Here is a 26,535-nt window from a genome sequence, read left to right as displayed (position 1 = left end):
AGACATGTAAATTTTATCTAAGGAGCTATATTGTATGACTATTTACTGAGTTACAGTCCTACTCAAGTATTATTAAAGGGATATATTCAATAACATTAATAGTAATAATATTATTATTATTAATAAATATTATTAAAGGGATCTTTGTTGGTTGCATTTAACTATTTAGATAAGGCAACAAATTGTTTTAGAAGTTCCACTTAACTAGATAAGAATGAGGATAATGTCTATACCGGTATCTTGTAATAACCTATCATGGAAAATAATCTAAAAAAGAAGAAGTATATGTAAACAAAAAGAATGAAGATACTATGTTTAATGGCCTTTATGAATGTTTAAGTTCTGAAAACAAAGCATAGCAACTACTCTGCTCTTCTAGTCACATCTATTTTCTTCAAGTGCTAATATGTTAATCTAAAAATATGTCGAGGATTAGTTTTTGAACTTGCTGTTGTTCAGTTGCTCAGTCATGTCCGACTCTTTACAACCCCATGGACTGCAGCCTGCTGGGCTTCCCTGTCCTTCATCATCTCCCAGAGCTTGCAACTCATGTCCATTGAGTCAATGCTGCCATCCAGCCATCTCATCCTCTGTCGTCCCCTTCTCTATCTGCCTTCAGTCTTTTTCAGCATCAGAATCTCTTCCAGTGAGTCAGCTGTTCGTGTTAGGTAGCCAAAGTATTGGAACTTCAGTTTCAGTCTTTCCAATGAATATTCAGGGTTGATTTCCTTTATCAACTGGTTTGATCTCCTTGCAGTCCAAGGGACTCTTCAAGAGTCTACTCCAACACCATTGTTCAAAAGCATCAATTCTTCGGCACTCAGCTGACTTTATGGTCCACACCTCACATCTATACATGACTACTGGGAAAATCATAGCTTTGACTATACGGATCTTCGTTGGCAAAGTAATGTCTCTGCTTTTTATTACGCTGTCGAGGTATGTCATGGCTTTTCTTCCAAGGAGCAAGCATCTTTTAATTTCTTTTAATTTGAATTTGTAGGAAGTGAAAGCTCTGTTTCTTTACATGATCCCTATCTCCTACCTTTTTATAAAGTTTGAAATTTTCACCCTGTCCTGAGATGCATGGAAAAGCTAATTGATCACAATTCATATGTTTCTATCATTACTTACAGGTCTCACGTCAACAAAAAGTAAACATAGAGTTAATAAAGGGGTGCACATTTTATTCTAAACATACTGTTGCTTTGCTAATCATTGTATCAGCAGTGAGATGATATTATGTCAGGTAGTAAATATGTTGCCTGATGAAGTAAATCAGATGTGAAATAAGGTACACAATTTTACTTGAAATATAATCATATCTTTGAAGATATATAACAGACCTAAGGAAATATGCATTTCTAAAAGACAACTAAATTTTGATTAACTACTAATGATTTGTCATTTTATAAATTCTTCTTCCTTTAAACCAATGTTTGGAAACATAATAGAAAACCCATATTTCCACTTTTAGGCTTAACCAACTGTGGTGAGGAAAACTTGACATAAATAAAATGCACCCATCTTAAATGTATAGCCAATGAATTCTTATGAATGTCACAAATAAGATATAGAATATTTCCATGACCCCTGCCCTCAATTTTCTTGTACTTTTTCCCAGTCAATCTACTGTCCTCCAACTAGACAACCACAATCAATAGAATTGATTTCTATTACTATACATTAGTTTTGCCTGTTCTAAGTGCACATAAACAGTTGACCTTTGAACAACAAGGGTTTGAACTGTGTGGGTTCACTTATATTCATTCACAAGTACTTGAGGCTAGGATTTCAAAATATTTTTTAAATGAGATACAATTGTCATATACCACTGTGTAAGTTTAAGGTGTAAAATGTATTGACTTGATACATTTATATACAGCAATATGATTGCCAATGTAGTGTTAGCTAACACCCCTATCATGCCATGTGCTTCTCATTTCTTTTTTTCAGTGGGAATAATTAAGTTCTAGTCTCTTAGTGACTTTGTTGTTTATAACACAGTGTGGTTGTCTGCAATCACTATATTGTGCATTAGATCATCAGGAATTATTTATCTACTAGCTACAGGTCTATACCCCTTAAACAACATCTCCCCAGTTCCTCCACGCCTTAGCCCCTGGTAACCAGCATTTTGCTCTCTTTCTTTATGAGACAATTTCCTTCAGTACTTTGTATTTTCAGATAAGGAAAATATTAAGGAAGAATTAGGGAAGGAAAGGAAGATTGAAATTAATCAATCTTGCCTGTCATCTCCAGGCAACAAAGACTTTCAGGTCTGGAAGGATTAATAAGAAGCCTAAGAACAGAAACTAAAAATCACTCTGGTTTTGGCTCTAAAATCCAAGAGAGAGAGAGAGAGAAGGAGAGAGAGAGAAGGAGGAGAGGGGAGAGAAAAAGGAATGGAAGAGAAAGGAAAGATCAATCCCTCTCCTCCCATACAGATATTTCTGACTTTCAACCACAGAATGCCTGGCATGGGACTTGAGAGGTGAGAAAGCTTGAAGAATAGCTCGCTTACAGCCCAAAGCAGAGAAATCTAGGGGTGATATTAAAGATCAAGAAGATCTCCTTGGTCACCAAAAAAGCGGGAAGCAGGCATAAAGCAGGATGAGCTCTACAAAAGTTGGGAAATCAGCTCATCTGTACAAAAGAGGCAGGTCTCCAAAACCACTCTAATGCTAAGATTCATGTCTTACTGAATAGGAAATTCCTAACTGTGCTCTCAAAACATTAGAAGCTGTGGTGAACTGAATGACAGTAACACTGTAAAAAATTGCAGACTGAGCTTAATTGCAGAGCATATTATACACTAGCATAAAACTCCTAGAAGATAACATGAGAGAAAACCTAGATGACCTTGTGTATGGTGGTGCTTTTTCACATATAAAGTATTTGCAAAAGACAAATCTGATAAGGACTGTTAACAAAAATATACAAAGAAACTCTTAAAACTCAATAATAAAAAGTGATTAAAAACAGGCCAGACTTTAAGAGATACCCCACCAAAGAAAAGATATCAGTTCAGTTCGGTTGCTCAGTCTTGTCTGACTCTTTGCGACCCCATGGCACTCCAGGCCTCCCTGTCCATCACCAGCTCCTGGAGTTTACCCAAACTCATGTCCATTGAGGCGGTGATGCCATCCAGCCATCTCGTCCTCTGTCGTCCCCTTCTCCTCATGCTTCAGTCTTTCCCAGCATCACGGTCTTTGCAAATGAGTCAGTTCTTCGCATTAGGTGGCCAAAGTATTTGTAGTTTCGGCTTCAACATCAGTCCTTCCAATGAACACTCAGGGCTGATCTCCTTTAGGATGGACTGGTTGGATCTCCTTGTAGTCCAAGGGACTCTCAAGAGTCTTCTCCAACACCACAGTTCAAAAGCATCAATTATTCGGCAATCAGCTTTCTTTGTAGTCCAACTCTCACATCCATACATGACTACTGGAAAAACCATAGCCTTGACTTGACGGACCTTTGTTGGCAAAGTAATGTCTCTGCTTTTTAATATGCTGTCTAGGTTGCTCATAACTTTTCTTCTAAGGAGTAAGCCATGAAATTAAAAGACTTACTCCTTAGAAGGAAGGTTATGACTAGGATTCTCAAGAGGCAGGTCAGGTGGTTTGGTATTCCCATCTGTTTCAGAATTTTCCACAGTTTATTGTGATCCACACAGTCAAAGGCTTTGGCATAGTCAATAAAGCAGAAATAGATGTTTTTCTGGAACTCTCTTGTTTTTTCAATGATCCAGCAGATGTTGGCAATTTGATCTCTGGTTCCTCTGCCTTTTCTAAAACCAGCTTGAACATCTGGAAGTTCACAGTTCACATATTGCTGAAGGCTGGCTTGGAGAATTTTGAGCACTACTTTACTAGCGTGTGAGATGAGTGCAAATGTGCGGTAGTCTAAGCATTCTCTGGCATTGCCTTTCTTTGGGATTGAAATGAAAATTGACCTTTTCCAGTCCTGTGGCCACTGCTGAGTTTTCCAAATTTGCTGGCATACTGAGTGCAGAACTTTCACAGCATCATCTTTTAGGACTTGAAATAGCTCAAATCAAATTCCATCACCTCCCCTGGCTTTATCTGTAGTAATGCTTCCTAAGGCCCTGACTTCACATTCCAGGATGTCTGGCTCTACATGAGTGATCACACCATCGTGATTTTCTGGGTCATGAAGATTTTTTTTTGCACAGATCTTCTGTGTATTCTTGCCACCTCTTCTTAATATCTTCTGCTTCTGTTAGGTCCATACCATTTCTGTCCATCTTTGCATGAAATGTTCCCTTGGTATCTCTAATTTTCTTGAAGAGAGCTCTAGTCTTTCCCATTCTATTGTTTTCCTCTGTTTCTTTGCATTGATTGCTGAGGAAGGCTTTCTTATCTCTCCTTGCTATTCTTTGGAACTCTGCATTCAAATGGGTATATCTTTCCTTTTCTCCTTTGCTTTTCGCTTCAGGTCTTTTCACAGCTATTTGTAAGGCCTCCTCAGACAGCCATTTTGCTTTTTTGCATTTCTTTTTCTTGGGGATGGTCTTGATCCCTGTCTCCTGTACAATGTCATGAACCTCCGTCCTTAGTTAATCAGGCACTCTATCAGATCTAGTCCCTTAAATCTATTTGCCACTTCCACTGCATAATCACAAGGGATTTGATTTAGGTCATACCTGAATGGTCTAGTGGTTTTCCCTACTTTCTTCAATTTAAGTCTGAATTTGGCAATATGGAGTTCATGATCTGAACTACAGTCAGCTTCCGGTCTTGTTTTAGCTGACTGTATAGAGCTTCTCCATCTTTGGCTGCAAAGAATATAATCAGTCTGATTTTGATGTTGACCATCTGGTGATGTCCATGTGTAGAGTCTTCTCTTGTATTATTGGAAGTGGGTGTTTGCTATGACCAGTGCGTTCTCTTGGCAAAATTCTGTTAGCCTTTGCCCTGCTTCATTCTGTACTCCAAGACAAATTTGCCTGTTATTCCAGGTGTTTCTTGACTTTCTAACTTTTGCATTCCAGTCCCCTGTAGGTTTTCATAGAACTGTTCAACTTCAGCTTCTTCAGCATTACTGGTCAGGGCATAGACTTGGATTACCATGATATTGAATAGTTTGCCTTGGAAATGAACAGAGATCATTTTGTCGTTTTTGAGATTGCATCCAAATACTGCATTTCAGACTCTTTTGTTGACTATGAGGGCTACTCCATTTCTTCTAAGAGATTCTTGCCCACGGTAGTAGATATGATGGTCTTCTGAGTTAAATTCACCCATTTCAGTTCATTTTAGTTCACTGATTCCTAAAATGTCAACGTTCACTCTTGCCATCTCCTGTTTGACTGCTTCCAATTTGCCTTGATTCATGGACCTAACATTCCAGGTTTCTATGCAATGTTGCTCTTTACAGCATCGGACCTTGCTTCCATCACCAGTCATATCCACAACTGAGTGTTGTTTTTGCTTTGGCTCTGTCTCTTCATTCTTTCTGGAGTTATTTCTCCACTGATCTCCAGTAGAATATTGGGCACCTACTGACCTGGGGAGTTCATCTTTCAGTGTCTTATCTTTTTTTTTTTTTCGTTTTGCATCTCAGCCCAGATGTTTCTTTTTTTTTTTTTAATAAATTTATTTATTTTAGTTGGGTGCTAATTACTTTACAATATTGTAGTGGTTTTTGCCATACATTGACATGAATCAGCCCTGGGTTTACATGTGTTCCCCATCCTGAACCCCCCTCCCACTTCCCTCCCCATCCCATCCCTCTGGGTCATCCCATTACCCCAGCCCTTTGCCTTTTCATACTGTTCATGGGGTTCTCAAGGCAAGAACACTGAAGTGGTTTGGCATTCCCTTCTCCAGGGGACCACATTTTTTCAGAACTCTCCGCTATGACCTGTCTGTCTTGAGTGGCCCTACATGACATGGCTCATAGTTTCATTGAGTTAGACAAAGCTGTGGTCCATGACAAATAAAATATGAAGAGATATCCCTCATCATATGTCTCCAGGGAAATGTGAAGTAAAACAATGAGATGCCACCATACACCTATTAGAATGACCAAAATCTGTAACACTGATACCAAGTGCTGAAAAAGAAGAGATAAATAGGAATTCTCATGCATCACTGCTGGGAATTATAGTTCAGCCATTTTGCTGTTGTTGTTTTTTTATAAAACAGAACATGTTCTGACCATGCAGTCCAGCAGTTGCATTCCTTGGTATTCTCCCAACGGAGTAACAAATATATGTCCACACAAAAGCCTGTACATGGATGTATATTACAACTTTATTCATAATTGCCAAAACTTGGGAGCAACCAAGATGTTCTTCAGTAGTGAGCAGATAAACCGTGGTGCATCCCAGACAGTAGAATATTATTCAGCCCCAAAAGGAAATGAGCTATGAAGCGTTGAAGAGACATGGAGGAATCCTAAAATCCTTAAATGGAAGAAGTCAATCTGAGAAAGCTACATGTTGTATGATTCCAGCTCTATGACATTCTTGAAGAGGCAATACTATGAAGACAGTATAAAGGTCAGTGATTGCCAGGGATGGGGTAGGGAGAGATGAATAGACAGAGCTCAGAAGATTTTTAGCGCAATGAAAATATTCTGTGTGATTCCAAAATGATGGGTATATGTCATTATATATTTATCCAAACCCACAGAACATAGAGCGCCAAGAATGAACCCTAATATAAACTATGACCTTCAAGTGATTGTGGTGTGCCAAAGTAGATTGATCTGTTGTAACGAATGTACCACTTTGGTAAGCGTTGTTGATTATCAAGGAGGCTCTCCAAGTGTGGGAGAAGTTAGTATATGGGAAATCTCTGAACCTTTCTCTCAATTTTGTTGTAAACCTAATACTGCCCTAACACAATCAAGTGGGTGTTTTTTTTTTTTAAAGTTTGTTAAAAGTTAAACTGGTTTAACCTCACCTCGATTTATGCCAGATGGGTTCTCCCATTACTTTTCTGTGGATGGGGGAAGAAAGGGGACATCTCTGGATCCTTCCTTTCATCAAGGACTATTACTATCTGGAATATAATGCTGTTAAGTTTATTTTTGTATTCACAGCATTATGATGTTGTTTTTTAAAAATATATAATTTGTAGCTCATCCAGCATAATTGTTAGTGTGAATTTTTTTTGTAACTTTGTATCCACACCAGGTTACTATTTATAAGCATATTAAAACATAATGAAATATTTTATACCTACCCACAGATATACCATTTCTGTTGCTTTTCATACATCTTATAAAGATTCAAGATTTCATCTGATATAATTTTCCTTCAGCCTGAAGAAAATGTCCTTTATATTTTCTTAGACTACAGTTCTTCTAGTAATGACATTTTCAGTTTGTTTCTCTCGAAATGTTTTTGTTTTGCTTCATTATTTATGAATATATAAATCACTACCCAGTTTGGCAGGCCTTTCTTTTTCTGGCAGCTCTTTAAAGAGATTTCTCATTGTCTTCCATCTTGCTTTGTTTCCAAAGAGAAATCAATGAGGAGTAAGACATTATTTCTGTCTTGCTCTTATAATGTGTCCTATTTCTGTGACAGTTTTAAAATTATTTTTCCTTTCTCTTTGGTTATCTGCAATTTGATTGTGATATGTCTTGGTAGGTTTTTCTTGTTTTAAGCTTGGATTTGGGGGTTGTTTTTTAATCACATGTGTAGAAACAATTGCCTTTATTTCTCCACATATATTTCTTCCTTACAGCTTTCGTCTGATACTCCGATTATATGTGTGCTTGACTTTTTTTAGTATTTTTCCACAGGCCACTGAATTTTTGTTCACTTTTCTCCCCATAGTGTTTCAACATGGTTAACACGTATTGCCCTGTCTCTACTTGCAGAGATTATTGGAGTTCTTTGTTTGATAACCCTCTCATTTCTGGTACTTTGCCCCATAAAGTCAGGCCAACTGAGAGTCTCTGCACTGCAATCTCAGTCCTGCTCAGTTGATTAAGACTGTTCATGCTTTGCCTTGATCTCCCTCCTTGTGCTGTGGTTTGGAAAGTGTCTCTAGGGCTCAGTGATAAGGTTCATTTCTTTCCCCCCTTTTTTCAAGGATCACAGTTCTCTGCTTCCTTTCTTCCAGTGTCTGAAAACTGTAGTTTTATGTATTTGGTATAGTTTCTTTTTTTTTTTAATTTTGTTATTGTGGAAAGGCAAAGTACTACTTATTCTGTCATAAACAGAAGAGTAAGACTATTTCACTTGTGGAGAATGACAGTCTTATTCATTGCAACCATATTTAATATGACATAAAATGGGCATAAAATAAATCAAAGCTATATTTATAAAACTAGGTGCATCATTTCTAGAATAATTCCATATTTCATATTTTCATCAATTAAACAATTGGGTGATTTTCTGAAGCTGTTTTCCCTTTTTGTATTTAAAACTGCTTGTACTTTTTGACAATTTTAATCACATATGTGTTAGTATTTTTATTTTTATGTTTATTTTCAAGAGCAAATACTTAAGATCAGTTGGAAACGAAATTGTCAAGTTTTTAAAAATTAAATTTGGGTAAATATAAGTGCACTAAGATTTTCAGAAAAGAAAAATGGAATATGACATCTTCTTGGACTCACTGTCAAGTATTTTGATCACTGCTTTCTATAAATTATCTTCAAAAATCCACACTATATCACATAAACCTTCTAATATTTAAGGAGCTCAGAGAATTTATGATAAATTTTCAGCCTTTTAATTTCTGAGAACTAGATCCTGTATTTGCAGCTAGGATGTGAAGATTGTACTATTTTCAAGATAGTTTGTAAAGATGAATAAAATTTAATTAAAAATTAATTACTTTCAATATCTTGCCACAAGTTTAACAAATATTCTCATATTGTTTCTGCTCAGACATAAAAATTGAAATACTTGCACATTGCTAAATATGTCTAAGCTTTTGAATTTACAAGATGTCTTTTAGGGGGTTAGTAGAAGTTTTCCTGATCTCCTGCCCTCCAGCCGGGGATGAATATCTCTTTTTTGTGAACCTATGGAGTACCCTGGGCATATTTCAAAAACAGCACTTAATATATAGAATTATAATAATTTGTTGATTTTTTTATTTTCACCATTTGATTTTAAATCTCATGAGATTTTTATCCTAATGTCTATATGTCTATATACTGACAGTACAGAGTTAATATTTTACTTGATTAAATAAGCAAATGAATAAATTTTAATTTGCATTAAAAAGATTAATTAGGAATGTGAACTCTATTCAAATGATTGGATGCTAAAACTGTATTCCATGTCTTCTCTTACAGGCTCTTAAATCTGATCTACAATGGAAAAATTTCTTTTTTATCTGTTTTTCATTGGCATAGCAGTGAAAGCTCAGATCTGTCCGAAGCGTTGTGTCTGTCAGATTTTGTCTCCTAATCTTGCAACCCTTTGTGCCAAGAAAGGGCTTTTATTTGTGCCACCAAACATTGACAGAAGAACTGTGGAACTGCGTTTGGCAGACAATTTTGTTACAAATATTAAAAGGAAAGATTTTGCCAATATGACCAGCTTAGTGGACCTGACTCTGTCCAGGAATACAATAAGTTTTATTACACCTCATGCTTTTGCTGACTTACGGAATCTGAGGGCATTGCATTTGAATAGCAACAGATTGACTAAAATTACAAATGACATGTTCAGTGGACTTTCCAATCTCCATCACTTGATATTGAACAACAATCAGCTGACTTTAATTTCTTCTACAGCATTTGATGATGTCTTTGCCCTCGAAGAGCTGGATCTGTCATATAATAATTTAGAAACAATTCCATGGGATGCTGTTGAGAAGATGGTTAGTTTGCATACCCTCAGTTTAGACCACAATATGATTGATAACATTCCTAAGGGGACTTTCTCCCATTTGCACAAGATGACTCGGCTAGATGTAACATCAAATAAATTGCAGAAGCTACCACCTGACCCTCTCTTTCAGAGAGCTCAGGTCCTAGCAACCTCAGGAATCATAAGCCCATCTACTTTTGCGTTAAGTTTTGGCGGAAACCCTTTGCATTGCAATTGTGAACTGCTGTGGTTGAGACGTCTATCCAGAGAAGATGACCTGGAGACCTGTGCTTCTCCAGCACTTTTAACTGGCCGCTATTTTTGGTCCATTCCTGAGGAAGAGTTTTTGTGTGAGCCTCCTCTCATTACTCGGCATACCCATGAGATGAGAGTCCTGGAGGGTCAAAGGGCAACCCTGAGGTGCAAAGCCAGGGGAGACCCTGAACCTGCAATTCACTGGATTTCTCCTGAAGGGAAGCTTATTTCAAATGCAACAAGATCTCTGGTGTATGATAATGGAACACTTGATATTCTTATAACGACTGTGAAGGATACAGGTGCTTTTACCTGCATTGCTTCCAATCCTGCTGGGGAGGCAACACAAACAGTGGATCTTCATATCATTAAGCTCCCTCACTTACTAAACAGTACGAACCATATCCACGAGCCTGATCCTGGTTCTTCAGACATCTCCACGTCTACTAAGTCAGGCTCTAATGCAAGCAGTAGTAACGGTGATACTAAAATGAGTCAAGATAAAATTGTGGTGGCGGAAGCAACATCATCTACTGCACTACTTAAATTTAATTTTCAAAGAAATATCCCGGGAATACGTATGTTTCAAATCCAGTATAATGGTACTTATGATGACACCCTTGTTTACAGGTAAGAAAAATTAAGTCAATTTTTATACTTGCCCTACATCTTACTGTAGGGCTTGATAAAATACTGCTGATTTTTTTAATTGGCAGTGGCACTCTATGTTGTAGTTGAAGTACTCCATATTTTTAAGTATATAATGTAAGGCTCATGAAAGGTGAATACATGTGGGGAAATATTTTGAATGGTGTTATTTTCAGAGAGTTCAAATTTGTATGTAATATTATGCTTACTTTCTTCCCCTCATCTAAGAGATGTGACTATCAGAGAACAAGATTGATTTATTTTAAAAATTCAAAAACATACCAGAACTTACACATCCACGTGAGTGTTCTTTCCTTCAAGGAAGTCCTGTTGGGAGGCTATACCATTATCCCAATAACGCTGCCATTGCTCAAAGCACTTTTGGAATTATCTTTAGAACCTTCGTCATACTATTTTGAATATCCTCAGTGGTGGCAAATCTTCGTCTTTTGAGGGTGAATTTGAAATTTGGAAACAAGCAAAAGCCATTTGGAGCCAAGTCTTGTGAATAAGGTGGGTGATCAAGATGGGTATTGCCATTTTTGGTCAGAAATAGGATGTAACTATAAAATAATGAGACTGATTTTTTGAGTGGTTGAGTTATGTGTGTGTGTGTTGCTTCATATACACTGGTTCTTAAGACAGTTCCAAAGAGAATATTTATAAGTATTTTGAGCAGTGAATCAGTAGAGTTAAGTAGATAATCTCTGGGTATGGACATTGGTGGAGAATTTGCATCTGACTTAAAGAATTTCTGGTATGTTTTTCTGAAGTTCAGCCTCATTGATTTATAGTCACATCTGGTCCAATTTTCAGTTGGAAATATACATTTTTACCTTTTCATATAATTTCACTTGTGATCAGACTACTATTATTCCTAGGAAATGATTAAAAATTATGGCTTTAAAACATATGTGTGTGTGTGTGTGTGTGTGTGTATATATACATATATATATACATACATACACAGTCTCTAAGCTTTTCTGAAATAAAATCAAATCAGTTCTTATACACCCAGATGAATTCTTAAAGTTAATTTGATTTTCACGTATGTACGGAAATGAGAGAAAAATTTTTTTAAAAAATTAACATGGGCTGGTAGGAAAAAACAAAACTGATCTAACTAGCCATGTGACCAACCCTAGGCAAGGTTCTACCTGACTGAGTTTCAATTTTCTCATCTTTAAAAGGAAGAGATTGGAGTAAATGTTTTCTAATATCTCTCTCATCACTAAATATACAGGGATATAGACTATGACGTATATATATTAGTGTAAACTAGTTTGCTGTTATCATACTCAGCTTTTCACTTAGGCTGTGGATCATTTAACCCATAGTCAAAGATGAGCATACACCCCTACCCCTTTCTTTCCTGTAGCTGCTAAATAGTCTGTATACTTTAAACATTAGCTCTGTGAAATAGGTCAGTTTCTGTTTTCCAAGTTGTAAGATTTTAATCCTGCCATGACAAGTAAATTCTCTATGACCCTGAGGAAAGTGCTTGAATTCCTGACCCTAATGTTTGTCACGTGTATAGAAGTGATAATGCCTGCCTCATACTGTCCTTGTAAAAATGAAACAATACATATAAAGTGCTTAGTAATTCTCATTTTTACTAGTAATTACTCTCACTAGTAATTCTCTAGTATTTCTCGTGCACTTACTAAATGGTAGTGATTTCAACAAATACATACTCTGACCTAAAATTTTCTCGGTACATTTAGGACACATTATTTAAATATAACAGATTAGCATTGCCGAGTCTTGAAATTTCTCAAACTCTTTCAGAGAAAAAATAGAGTTTCAAGCCTTTTTTTCCAAATGAAATCTTAGTCATATATGGTTGCTATGGAGGAGGAGAAAAAAGTGGCGGAGAATAGGAGCTACAGAAGACTTTTGTGATACAGTGGATTCAGAGATGTCCTAAACTCATATCCAAATTTACAAATCATGTTCTGAAAACAATTTCATAAGCCCACAATGGGGAAGATAAGGGATTTATGCTCTGGTTCAACCATTCTGCCCTGTTCATGATTCTAGGATAATATTTCTCATGCATTTTCATCAACCTCATTTAATAAATAGAAACATACTGGGACCCGAGTGTTGAAGATGTAAGAGGGGGTTGAATCAAGTACTTTAAGCTTAGTAATTATCTTAGTTATTAAAGATAGATTTACTGGGTACCATTCGATAGTAGCTTATAACTGATTTGGAAAGTAAATACTCTGAATTGCATTTCCAATCTGGTTTCTAATGTGATTGTCAGTGTTTTCCCTTCCTTCAAATTGGCTTTTAGTCACAGAGGTGTTGTAAGTGCTAAATGGATTTGTTTAGTAGTCAGATAATGTCACAGTCACACCTTTCAAAAGCAATTTGTCATAAATGATTTTTTAGCAGTGGCTTTTATTAGGAGTTCTGCTTTGCCAAACAGTGTAATTAGTAAGCTTGTCAAGCTATGTTGCAGGCACCATTAATATAATGCAGAATCCAACAATGACTTTTTGCCATTTTAAGTAGGTAAATATAAGATTAGATCATTTTCTCATATTTCATATCTGTTATAAATGTGCTTATCTTAATGAGTACTGAAATGAAACAGAACTGAAGTCATAATGACTCTGTGTGTATATCTGTTGTGTTTTTATTATTAACACAAATTCCATTGTCCCTCAGAATGATACCTCCTACGAGCAAAACTTTTCTTGTCAATAACCTGGCTGCTGGAACTATGTATGACTTGTGTGTCTTGGCAATATATGATGATGGCATCACTTCCCTCACTGCCACAAGAGTCGTGGGATGCATCCAGTTTACTACGGAACAGGATTACGTGCGGTGCCATTTCATGCAGTCCCAGTTTCTGGGAGGCACCATGATTATTATTATTGGTGGAATCATTGTAGCATCTGTGCTGGTTTTCATCATCATTCTAATGATCCGGTATAAGGTTTGTAACAATAATGGGCAACACAAGGTCACCAAGGTCAGCAACGTCTACTCTCAAACAAATGGGGCTCAAATTCAAGGCTGCAGTGGGATGCTGCCCCAGTCTGTGTCCAAACAAGCTGTGGGGCATGAAGAGAATGCCCAGTGTTGTAAAGTTGCCAGTGACAATGTGATACAACCGTCAGAAACGTGTTCAAGTCAGGACTCCTCTTCCACTACCTCTGCTTTGCCTCCTACCTGGACTTCAAGCACTTCTGTGTCCCAAAAGCAGAAAAGAAAGACTGGCACAAAACCAAGTGCCGAACCACAGAGTGAAGCCGTCACAAATGTTGAGTCCCCAAACGTTAACAGGAACAACTCCACTGCCTTGCAGTTAGCTAGTCGACCTCCCGACTCTGAGGGGCCCGCATCTAAAAGAGCACATTCAAAGCCAAGTAAGTTTCTCACTTTGCCTGCTGAGAGAGCCAGAGCAAGACACAGGTACTCCCTGAATGGAGAATTAAAGGAATACAATTGTTATATTAACTCACCGAACACCTGTGGACTGTTTCCTAAAAGAAGCATGTCTATGAATACGATGTTAATTCAGTCCAGCACTTCTGATGGGCATAGTGGAAAAGCAACTCTTACAAATTCTGAGTGGATATTGGAAAGCACTGTGTAACCTATTATTTCTTTTTAATGAAATTTTTTTTTCAAGAACTCACATAGGAAATTGGAATTTGACATGCTAGTCTTGTCTCTCTGATTCATGGCTAATAGAGCCATGGCATATAAATCCTATAAGGTATAGTTACTTCATACATATGTATATGTGTGTATATATACATACATATATGTATGTATACATCTATATATACACACATATATATGTATATGAGGGTCATATATTTAAAATTGTTTAGGGAAAAAGCTGACAGCAGTGCCTTCCCCATTTTAGGATCGGCTTCCAGGTTCTGCAGTAGCAGACCACAAAATGAAAGTTGTCATAGGAAAAAAAGAAGTCTTGCATAAATAATTATATTTCCTCCAGTCTTACAAATTACCGGCTATGGATGATTGATATTTTTCAATGAGTAGCTTGTATATTTTCTTTCAATGACAGTGGCATTTGTTTTTAGGCAAATATTTTCAAGAACAACTCTGTGTTGTTATGTTATTTATAATAAAATATTCAATTAATTATACTCAGACAGTGTTAAAATAAGTTCCCTTCTAAACAACATTGTTAGTTCAGGTGCCTTAATGGTTCTGTGGTATTTCTCATCCATGACACTGCTTTTTCAATGGGAAGCAGAAGAACATGCAATTGATTTTTCATTTATCAAAAAAAGTCAATTCAGTTTTAAGTCACAGGCCAGTTTTAAGTCATATGCATCTGCCTGGGAATATGAAGGTGTTTTCATTCATCCAGTATACATTTGCTGAATGAATGAACTTTATATTTTTCTTAATGCAAGTTAAGTAGAGAGACAAAAATACAAAACTGCCTTTATCAAAGAGATATTTATTTTTATCACCAAGTAAAATAAAAATCTTCTAATGGAGTTCTTATTCTATTTATAAGCAATATAATGTCACTTGTTCATTAACTAGATAGTAGTTTTATTTTTCCCTTTTGCTCTGTAATTCTGAATTTGAATGTTACTCTCTTAGAGAAAATGTATTTATTATTTGAATCAAAACATGATGAAATTTAATTACAAATTATATAGCTTAGTGGGAATCATTTTAAAAAGTGTTTTTAATTTAGTCAGACAATAATATTGTTCCTTAATAATATGGCATTCTTGGACAGTCACTGAAATCAAGGTCTATAGAAAAAATGCTCTATTTACTCTTCGAAATTTCTACAGTATTATATTGTAACCTGATGATGTTTTACGAAAGATCAGTAAATAGGGCTTTAGGTTTTTTTAATTATTATTGTTGCTTTTTTTGTTGCTTGTTTAGTTTTTTGTTTTGTTTTTTTTTTCTGAGAATACGAATCACGTGGGAAACTCGCACAGAACTTGTAGCCGTAACCTAATCAGACGTGCGCTTTATGTCGAGCGCTCCCTGGGAGTCAGGTAAAGACAGAGTGCGAGTTTGTTAACTGCTTCAGAATACTTGCTGCTGCTGCTGCTAAGTCGCGTCAGTCGTGTCCGACTCTGTGCGACCCCATAGACGGCAGCCCACCAGGCTCCCCCATCCCCGGGATTCTCCAGGCAAGAACACTGGAGTGGGTTGCCGTTTCCTTCTCCAGTGCATGAAAGGGAAAAGTGAAAGTGAAGTCGTTCAGTCGTGTCCGACTCCCAGCGACCCCATGGACTGCAGCCTACCAGGCTCCTCCGTCCATGGGATTTTCCAGGCGAGAGTCCTGGAGGGGGGCCCCTGCCTTCTCCGTCAGAATACTTGAGATACTGTTTAAAAGACAGGTGAGGCATGTCCATCATTAGTTTCGTCTCCTCTTGCTGGAAACATTCATAAAATTTAAGTCCCATGCACCTGCCTAGACATATGAAGGTGTTTTGACTTGACCAAAGCACGTTTTATACATAATATATCGTGATGACATTCAAACGTGAATTAGGTTAAAGCAGCTAGAGCTTTCTGAGTTAGTCTTGAAAAAATTTGTCTAACAGGTTTTCGCTACCTTAGGTGTTTCCTGAATGTCTTCTATGCCCTGCTTCCCTTTCTAAAGTTTGTCTTTCCCACCTCTAAAATGTAATTGGCCTTCCTGGGTCAGGAATACAGCTCTTGTGAGTAATAAATTCGATCACTGTGTGAAATTATTTTGTAAAATCAAAGCATTACTCAAAGTGAAATGTATTTTCAACACTATTCTGTAATAATGCACTAATTTCAACTAAACAGTTATCATCACTTATTTCTTCACAAAGCGCTGATTGACAAAAAGCATATTATTTTTCCCTTTCCTAGTTTATGCCTTCATGGTTTTAAAATATCCTGAATATATAAAAAGTTTTCAAGACTTAAAGAAATGTATCCCCAAACAAGGGATCTCTGGCATTATGAAAGCTGTGGTCAAGGTGGTGCTGCAATCACGCAAAACAGGCAGCAGCTTAGTATATCTACTCCATGCTACCGATTAACTTAACATATTTTCTATTTTCCAGTTGTTTGCATTTTTAAAAATCAATTTTCCTGCTTATGTTTCTAATGGAACTTTAATTGAATATCTTTTATTTCTCATAAACATTTAGAATGTTATAATACCTAACCATGTGAAATTTATTGTTTGACTAAAGCCATTGAAACTACTTAAATTGTTATTGCTTTTACAAGACTGTTTTTAGGATGAATTAACCAAATGCTTGAACACTTATTCTAGAAATGATAAGAAGGCCTGTGTTCCTATCTTTTAAAAGGTTTTATTTGAACAAACGATGTGAACAAAAATTAGCGTATCAAGAGGGTCAGCTGTTACTTGGTCTTGTTGATAAGTATATGAAAATGTTTTGCTCAGGGCCATTCCAGTGTGAAGTGGCTGAAAGATAAATCTTTGGGAAGGTTGGGGGGTGATTAAAGATACCTGATATAATATCTTAAACACAGTAGTTATTCGGATGAAGAATGAGCAAACAGATAGGCGAATTAGTAAGTGAATGGAGCCAGGGAAGAAGGCTCAGTATTCAGAATTTTGATTAATTAGCACAATAATTTGTGATCCAGATAATATATTACTATAAGCAAGAAATTCTGTCCCTCTTGTTTTTCTTTGTGTCATTTCTTACATTCCTTCTTCAACCAAATTCGTATATGTGATCCATAGCATATGGTTTTGGTGTTTGTTGTTGCTAACTGTGTATAGGTTATATATGTTGTTTTTGCTTCTCTGTCCTTAATTATTTTTCTTTAATTTTTAGCCATTTTATGCTATGGTTTCAGCTTGTTCATGAACAAACTGACAAGTAATATATTTACAGATATTTACTCCAAACATTTTTTAAATATTATGTATTCCTGTGTTGGTGGCTCAGACGGTAAAGCCTCTGCCTACAATGTGGGGGACCTGGGTTCAATCCCTGGGTCGGGAAGATTCCCCTGGAGAAGGAAATGGCACCCCACTCCAGTGTTCTTGCCTGGAAAATCCCATGGACAGAGGAGCCTGGTGGGCTACACTCCATGGGGTCGCAAAGAGTCGGACAGGACTGAGCAACTTCACTTCACTCCGTGTTGCCTTTTGTTTTGAATAATTGTCCTCCAATTTGAAAATGTCAAACCACTATTAAAATAGGCCTTTTTTGAAAAAAGTATACACAATATATGTGTTCCATAAAGGAATAATGAAACATTCAAAGCAACTTCAAAATCCTAAAAAGAAACAAAGTTTGGTTTAATGAATATCATTTACTTTTAGCTTACAAATAGATTTACACAGAGGTGCATTAAATACAATAATTTTAAATTAGATATAGTGACATCTTTGCTGAGGACAATGTATTTTATACATTTTTGAATAGTTGAGGTCACAGTAAGCTTTTTTATGCTTTTAGGCACTTGATGTTAGCTGCTTTGCTAAAATAGTTCACTAAAAAAGCTTTAGAATATAAGTTTTTGAGCTGTTGTGAGCTACGTATAGACTCAACAGTTTTACTATCCTAATGATACATACTTTCTCCACAAGAATTTAAACAATTTTTGAAAATTAAGTGTCATCCACCTATCCACAGAAATCTCTTATCTTTTTTCCATGAAGTATTGGAATGGCCAAAATGTTTGTTCAGTTTTTCCCTTAAGATATTATGGAATCACCTGAATGAATCTTTTGGCTAACCCAACATTTTCTGCTTTACCTTAAAGCCTCAAAAAGTACTTCCAAACTAAATTTTAACTATTTTAATTGCTTGTATTGCTAAAAAGAAATTAATATTTCATTTATAAAATGAACACATTAATACAAAATTATCACAAAATTCACATCAATAGCCTTTTGCTTCCTAAAATTTAGTATTTCCTCCTATGTTTATTCACAATAACAAACTTAAAAACAATCATTAAAATCCTAATAGTTTAAAAAATTTCAAATACATAGAGCATCTTATTGTACCAGAATTGCAAAGGTAAATGGGCATTTTTTTTCAAAGAAAACTGCAGATAAGAGTCTATTTTCTTCTTGGTATGGCAGGATTCAAATTCCATTGTATAATGCTATACAAGCAGTGCTCATTAATATTAGACAACGTGAAGACTGTACTCTCTTCCCTTTTGTTTAACCTTCTCTTGAGTCTCAGGAAGAGTCCAGTCTTTCTACTTCAACAGTGTTGCAGATGCTTGTGTGTGTGTGTGTGTGTGTGTGTGTGTGTGTGTGTGTGTGTGTGTGAAGTGTTTGGGGAGAGGATTTAAGGGGCATCAGGTGGAAAGGGATTATTTTTCTTGTCCTCCTCCTCAGTTGGTAATAAAACATAGTAATAATGATGATAATATTAATAAAAATGATAATTCACCTTATAATGTTTGTGAGTTAAATGTTAGCTGAGGTAAATTTATGGATAAAAATTATCTCACTTTTAAAATTTCACAAAGAAAAGAGAAAACAATCAAAATTAGTGACTGGAATTTTGTAACAGTTTCAGAGCTCTGCCTTTTGATCACTCAGATCACTCAGTTCTTTCCCTCCCATGCTAGATAAATTACAAATACAATTGGTTTTATCAGATTTGTTTTTTTTTTTTTTTTTGAGGTCTCTTTCATTTCATGTTTGAAACTGGATGTACATTTATTCTTGCCTGAGGCTTGAACTAGACATTTATTGTGATTCTGCCCCCAAAATATGTCTGTGCATTCTAAGTCGCTTCAGTCATGTCTGACTCTGCAACCCCATGGACGTTAGCCTGCCAGGCTCCTCTATCCACATGATTGTTCAGGCAAGAATGCTGGAGTGGGTTGCCATGTCCTCCCCTCAGGGATCTTCCTGACCCAGGGATCAAACCCACTTCTCTTTTGTCTCCTGCGTTGGCAGGAGGGTTCCCAGGTCCCACTGTTGCCACCTGGGAAGCCCAAAATGTGTCCAATAAATAATTATTCTAATAACATGAAGGGGCTTGTGAAATATATTCTGGGGGCTCTACCATAATATAATTTCCTAATTATTTTTTTCTGTATAATACAAACAATTGCTTTCATGTAAAACCTAATCTCCAGAGATCATTGCAAATTTTTATGAATATTTACGCTGGAGGTTTTATCAAAAAACTGTTTTGTACTATTCTCATCACAGTCACCTGTGAGCACTTAGAATGACATATTCCTCAGACACCTAATTTTTTCTTATACTTTGTCCCTTTTTAAAACTAGAGTATTGACTTTAAAATGTGACATTTGGGAAATCAATAGAATATGTACTCTACAGGGCTATTTAATGGTATTAAGCATTTATAGCCAATTGGAATATACATATGGATATTTAAAGGCAGAATGTTTACATTTAGAACATTACTGTTCTATATAAAGATGCAGGGTTTTATATAAATATAAATGGTACTCAGCAAAGCATGCTATTATCTTTGGGATTATTGAATAATGGTTTATATTGTAAATGATTATTTTATACATAGTGTAGTAAATAAGATAAAACTATATTTCCTGCTTTGGATTGTTTTCCTTGATGTATCCTTCCATTAATCATATGCAGCTCTGTGGTTAAAATTAACTTTGAGTAAGAAAAATGAATAGAAGCCCGATTTTCTCATTAAACTCTTGCAGGAAAAAGTGCATTCCATGTTGATAATTACTCATTTTAGTAACTAGAACAATATTTTTAAAAATTCTGCCTTTATGTATTATGTGTCAGGGAAAAGCCATAGAGAACTATAAAGTATTATAAAAGTCAATTATAATTAACCCAAGAACTAGTGAGTTATTACAAAAAAAAGTGTAGATAAACCTTTGTTAAGATGAATCTTACCAAGATTTCAATGAGACGTATTATAAGGTCTGTTTCATAAAAAATGAATTGTTTATGACGCTGAAAATTTTATTCCCAGATGCTTTGACGACTAGTGTTGACCAGATTGTCCAGGAAACACAGGTGAGATTCTTGTTATCTGTCACATGCTTCAGTACTTAAGTGGGTATATTATTTTATAAATGAATTTTTAATTTTTATTTTGCTAGTTTATGCAAGTTGTTGACATTTTCCATTAAAATTTGCTCAGTGCTCAATGGCAAACCCTGAAGTTCAGTTCGGTTTAATGAATTTCCAGTTCCTAAATTTAGACAGATTTTTGGTTAACTGAATATATCTGATTCATATTGTAAGAATGAAGGGAATACCAATGTAATTTTGGAGTCACTTTTGTAGTGCCGCATGGTATTATCTGTATTTTTATAAATATTTCTAAACGTGAAGACAGTAGCTTGATAGGAATATATTCACTCATATCCTTGACCTCCACATAATAGAAGCTGAGATGACATATTGTGCTTCACCGAAAGTGGATGAACAGAAGTGTTTCACTGTTATCTAAAATGAATGTAGCCACTATACAATGGAGCAAAAGACTATTCATGAAATATTCATGGTATTCCTTTTGTCAGCAACCGATTACTCTTCTTGGTTTTCTTTCTTTCTTTCTTTTTCTTTTTTTTTGGAAGTTTCAAATGAGTATTTGATTCCTGCATTTTAATTGGATCAGAAAGTGTGTTTCCAGAGCAGAATGGCATTTTAGCAATCTGTTCAAACAGCTGGATGCATCAGCCATTTGCTTAAGATTTGGCACAGGAAAAAAAAAATACTCTGCTTTTAAAGGTTCATAGAAAAAGTCATTGATTTATTTGTTGATAGTAAAAATAAGGGTCTTTTTTTTTTAACCGTTTCTTATTTAAAAGATAGCAATCACTTGGACTATTGTTAAGGGTTTCCCCTAAAGAATTCCATCCCAAATCAAACAAAATGTTTTCCATGCATCATTTCTTTATTGAAATTAGAATTCCATTCCTAAGCTACAAAAAAATGAACAGATGGCTTGCTGGAAACAATCAATAGCAGAGTGCCTTTCATGTACTTGGTGTTAGTAGAACTGAACTGACCTCCATGAAGGTGCCTCAGTTTTCCACCACCTTCCCTCTCTTTCCTTTCTTTCTTTCCTCTTCCGTTGTTCCTTCCCTCTCTCCCCCATCTTTGATTTGAAAATGTTGAATTATCAAGCAACTTTGGACACTCAGATGTGCTGCAAGAGAATATCCGTAAAAAGGGTTTAAAAAGTCAGGGTTTCTCCATGAGAAGCATCATCCAGGATGGGGCTAACTGTTCTATCAGGATTTGATAGGAGAGTCAATCTGGTCATCTTTCAATTACCAGTTGAAGCAATTTCTCAAGTACTCATTTTTCATGGACCATTTACATTTCATTGTGTTTATTTCTTTATTTTACCACAGTGTTAGAAGTAAAATTTAGAGAATCTCCTTGGGAATTTGTGTGCTACTCAAGATAGCAAAAGGTTTGCCAGAGTGATAAGTATGTAAGATTTCTAATAATGACTTCCCTGTGTTAAAATAATATTAATTTGAGAACTTTGGAAAATATAGTTTAAAATAAAAAAAAAATGTAAATCTGGCATAACCCACTACTCAGACATAAATACTACTAACTTGGTGCATGATCTTTCAGTGATTTGTCATTTCTGTATGTAGTAAATTCTTGTGTACATATGTATGTCTGTATCAGATTTCATAGTGAATGTACATATGTAGAATATGTCACCTATTTTTAAAATTTTATGCTGAGTCTTCCTTTGTTGAAACCTAATGTCATAGCAACTTTCTTTCCATGCTTTGGGTATTTTTTTTTTCTTTCTACAAGCGTTAGCAAGAAAAATAAACCCTCAGGCAAGGAAGAATTTTAACAAAATTTGGTGGCAACACATCATTTACTCACCACCCAATTTCTTGCTACACTTCTGTTATCAGATTTAAGTCACCATATGACCTCAGTGTAACTATTCTTGGTGTTTGATAAACGATTCCTGCAAGAGCAGGCCTATCATTTCTGCAACTCTCAGCACAGCCCAGCAGTAATGCCCCTGTGAAGAGACTGCGACCCATGTGCTCTGAGTCTTCTCACAGCCTTTCACACTGTTGGCCCTACTTCACCTGGTGAATGAAACGAGGTAGAGAGCCGGCAGAGATTCCTTGTGCTCATAGTTTTTTCTTCTTTTTTTTTGTTTTCTGGCTGGCAGTGGAGGGTGCTAGTGGGATGAGAAAGATTATACAGTTTTAGCTGAAGTTTATATTTCCTGCAGGATGTTAACATACATGTCTTTTTCTGCCCAGTGGCAAAATGTATTTCCAAATCATTGGCCTATTGCATTCAATTTAAATTAAAATGTTCCTTAGTATACAGACAATAATATAAGCCAAAAAGAAAAAAAGAAAAAACTTGACACATTTTTTAATTTAAAAAGATGTTTCCTAGGTGACAGTATTAAACAGATCATTCCACAATCCCTAACATAGCATCAGCCTCTAGTAGGAAGGAGCAGAGAGGGCAGAAATGTTTTGCCCCGTCGGTGGTGTGGGTGCTCTTCTTTACTCCGAGGTAACTGCTAAGATGACTGTTTTTCTGAGATTTATTTCATTTCCATTAGAATATGTCTGGTGTCAATTTTATTCCTTAAGACTTTTCCTATATGTGAATAGAAACTGAGTGAGCTTAAAATATTTAATGTAACACATGCAATCCTTCTATAATAAACCATAAGATTCCAATTACACTAAGATGAATTGAGAGCAAAGGGGAAAGGAGTCATTGGCAGAATCAGTGATAATTACTCTGTAAGTAAATAGGCACTTACATATAATTCAGCCTTGTGTTTGAAAATATTGTTATGCTTAAAATGAATCAGGTAAAATAATTGATACGATGTGTTTGGCAGTTAAGTAAGAATAGTTAATTAGTTTGCATTTATACTGAAAATGCCTTTAAGTAAATAAAAAAATTTAAGTATTTCTTGTATTCAGTCCAACAAATGTGTATTGTGTGTATGTGTGTTTCAGTATGTACAGTAGATGCCACTATTCTGTGACTGCTTGTACCAGTCTTTAAGACAGTTCTTTCCTGGTTTCAATATATTTGATTTCTGATCTTTCTTTTTAGTATATATCAATCAAAATATTTTTTAAAAAACTTAGACTTTGTCGTAAAATCTCTGCTACAGATGCAGTAACCATGAGAAGAGTCCAGTTCTTTTAGACAATCCAGTTCTCTTATATTAATATATAAGTGCATGAAAAGTTACTAGTGTTGATTAGAAATAAACAGCAGTATTAAAATAACTGTGGGAAAACAGTTTGGAAAACATGTGAACTAAGAACCAAGCAGCAAAGCAAATGTGTGTAGATGATTCAGATGTCTTTCCAATGTTCTTTTTCTAAGCAAGAATGACCGATATAAAATACTTGGTTCTGTAGGACTTTTTTTTTGCCTATAATATTCCCTTCAAGTAAATTAAAAAAAGAGTAATAGAATAGGCACTTAGTAAGAAACACTTAACTTTTTTTCACAATAATTAAACCATACTTTTTGACATATTTATTTGAACATTATAGAAAAACAGAAAAAATATATATAGAACACTAGTGTCAGCAATAACCTTTAGAAATCATTTCCTTCTTTTTAGATGTCCTGACTAGAGAAGATGAAAAACCTTTCATAGGTGTTAATTACATTACAAATAAGACTAATAACAGTTGCCCAGATCCATTTGATGTCAGTTTATTTTTTCTTCTTTTAGTGTTGGGGTAGCCTTAATTTCTCCTTTGATTTGTAATGCTATTAATAAGACTGAAGTGTTTTGCATCCTACCCTTTCACTGTCACATGAGGACCATTGACAAAACACCCTGAACCTACCCCAAATTCAGTATATTCATTTCTTATAACATTTTATCATAATTATTAGAGTCTCTTCTTTTTCTTTTGTGATACTCTAGTAATTTTTGTTCCATATTTCATTATTTATGGAATCATTATGAGTTTGTTTATTAATAAGTAAAAAGTATTATTTTGAATCTCACCTATAAAATTTTTATTCAACCTCATATTATGGCATCATTTCAATAATGGCAGATTCAGGGCAGACCAATTCACAGTCGCATTCCCAAAACTGATTGCTGTTTCCTAATCTGCAAAATTAGCAGCTTATTTATAAACCATAATTCCACAGTTTGTTAATAATGATATTAAATGTAGTTGTTCTTGAATGGAAAGGAGAAAAATTACTTCTATTTCATATTATGAAATCCTATATTTCTCAAAAATTTTTTCCATATTTAAATATAGAATTTATAGGCATATTTTAAAGCCATGAGTCCTGAGAACCCATTCATTAGAGAAAAATATTTTCACAGTTTGTTTTTTAAATATTTTAAATGATTTTTTATGTTTTTCTTTCAAAATCATATTAACTGTGAAATTCCTCTGCTTGTGAATAAATGTCAGTTTTCACATTTATTTTATTTGTCCTGCAGGTGAAGAACTAATAAAGAAGAACTAATAGTCTTCACTATCGTTGAATGTATAATTAAATTTTGTAAAACCTTAAAATGACACAAAGCTTCCAAAAGAATATATTAAAAAAGTAGAGATCACTTAAGGAGAAGGCAATGGCAACCCACTCTGGTGTTCTTGCTTGGAGAATCCCAGGGACGGCGGAGCCTGGGGGGCTGCCGTCTATGGGGCTGCACAGAGTCGGACACAACTGAAGAGACTTAGCAGCAGCAGAGATCACTTAAGTTTTAGGTGTGATGAACAAATTTCATCTAAAATATTCATATTTTAAAAATCAGTTTGAATATTTATTAAAACCTGAATGGCATGCATTAATGAATAAAATCTTTTTTTTTTAATCTTGAGAATGTAAATATGAAAATCAAAGCAAGGAAGAATGCCATTCCTCAATTTTGTGTCTGAGTTGCGTAACTATTTAGTCTTAATACATTTAGGTTCCTTTCTAAAATAAAATTTTTAAAAATATATTCAACAATTTGAAGTTACCAAGAAACATTTTAAGAGCTGATATGCATATCTAAGTAGCATCGAGATGTATACCTAGTATTGTGCACCAATAAGTTCCTGCCTGGGTGCTTACAGTTCAGTAACGTCTAGATTACTAGCACAATAATCTTATTAGCTATGTGTTTTCTTTCTTTCTTTCTTTTTTTTTTCTTTTTATTTCATTTCAGAGGCCGGAGTTAATCTGAAGAGCACCACTTCTCTCTCTCCTGAAAAAAATTGCTACTGATATTTTTACTGGATAAAATTTAAAAATCGTTCAATTCACAAAGGCTAATTGTTGAACTGGTATCCTAGAAGAAATTGTCCGCAGGAGCCGAAGCAGAAGTCTCTGATGCCGCAGAACTGGCTCTATCAGACCATGGTTCATCCCCTTTTAAAACCAAATTTTTTTTCTTCTGGCCTACAAGTATTTTTTTTAAAGAAGGAAAGAAAAAAAGCCTACCTTGGCATCGAGTTCTGTATCAATCCATGTTACATTGCCATCCATGATTTAAGACTGTAGAATCTTGAATAATCTATATCACTTTAACAAATAAATGTTTTACTATGACAGAATCTGCACATTGCCTGATTTGTGGAAACCTCAATTGCTTCAAGTGTGAATGGTGAAGTGATGATGGTAGGAACTAACAATACTATTTTACATCTATGTAGTACAAAACCTTAAGGGATCACAAATTGCTGTATAATACTGGAACTAGTTCTTCCATGACTAAAGTGCACCCACTTCTATGGGAGGGCAGTACAGCTATTTAAAGAGCTTTATGAAAATTTCTATTCTTCAGTGTAACAGAAAGGGAAGACAGATCTCCTACTGGAATTTCAGAAAGTATCAAGGTAGGTGTATTGTAATTAAT

General features: G+C 35.4%; 1 protein-coding gene across 3 annotated transcripts in view; it reads left to right on the top strand.

The window, feature by feature from the left end:
* LRFN5 (leucine rich repeat and fibronectin type III domain containing 5) overlaps positions 1-26,233 on the top strand; it is a 984,773-nt gene extending 958,540 nt beyond the window's left edge. For 2 of the 3 annotated variants that reach the window (XM_081547234.1, XM_081547233.1), the window contains 4 exons: positions 9,289-10,693; positions 13,388-14,094; positions 20,650-20,693; positions 25,846-26,233. In XM_081547234.1, coding sequence (XP_081403360.1) covers positions 9,309-10,693; positions 13,388-14,094; positions 20,650-20,693; positions 25,846-25,863 — 2,154 coding nt within the window. In that variant the 5' untranslated portion in view covers positions 9,289-9,308 and the 3' untranslated portion in view covers positions 25,864-26,233. Of the gene's footprint in view, positions 1-9,288; positions 10,694-13,387; positions 14,095-15,640; positions 16,078-20,649; positions 20,694-25,845 lie in introns of all 3 variants that reach the window. The other variant, XR_014070505.1, reaches the window with a different exon arrangement.
* The last annotated feature ends 302 nt before the right edge of the window (positions 26,234-26,535 follow it).

Source organism: Giraffa tippelskirchi, chromosome 12, assembly GCF_054371585.1.
Source record: "Giraffa tippelskirchi isolate mGirTip1 chromosome 12, T2T-mGirTip1v1.2.pri, whole genome shotgun sequence".
Taxonomy (NCBI): domain Eukaryota; kingdom Metazoa; phylum Chordata; class Mammalia; order Artiodactyla; family Giraffidae; genus Giraffa; species Giraffa tippelskirchi.
The sequence above is the reverse complement of the archived record's forward strand: the minus strand, read 5'-3'. Positions and strand labels throughout refer to the sequence as shown.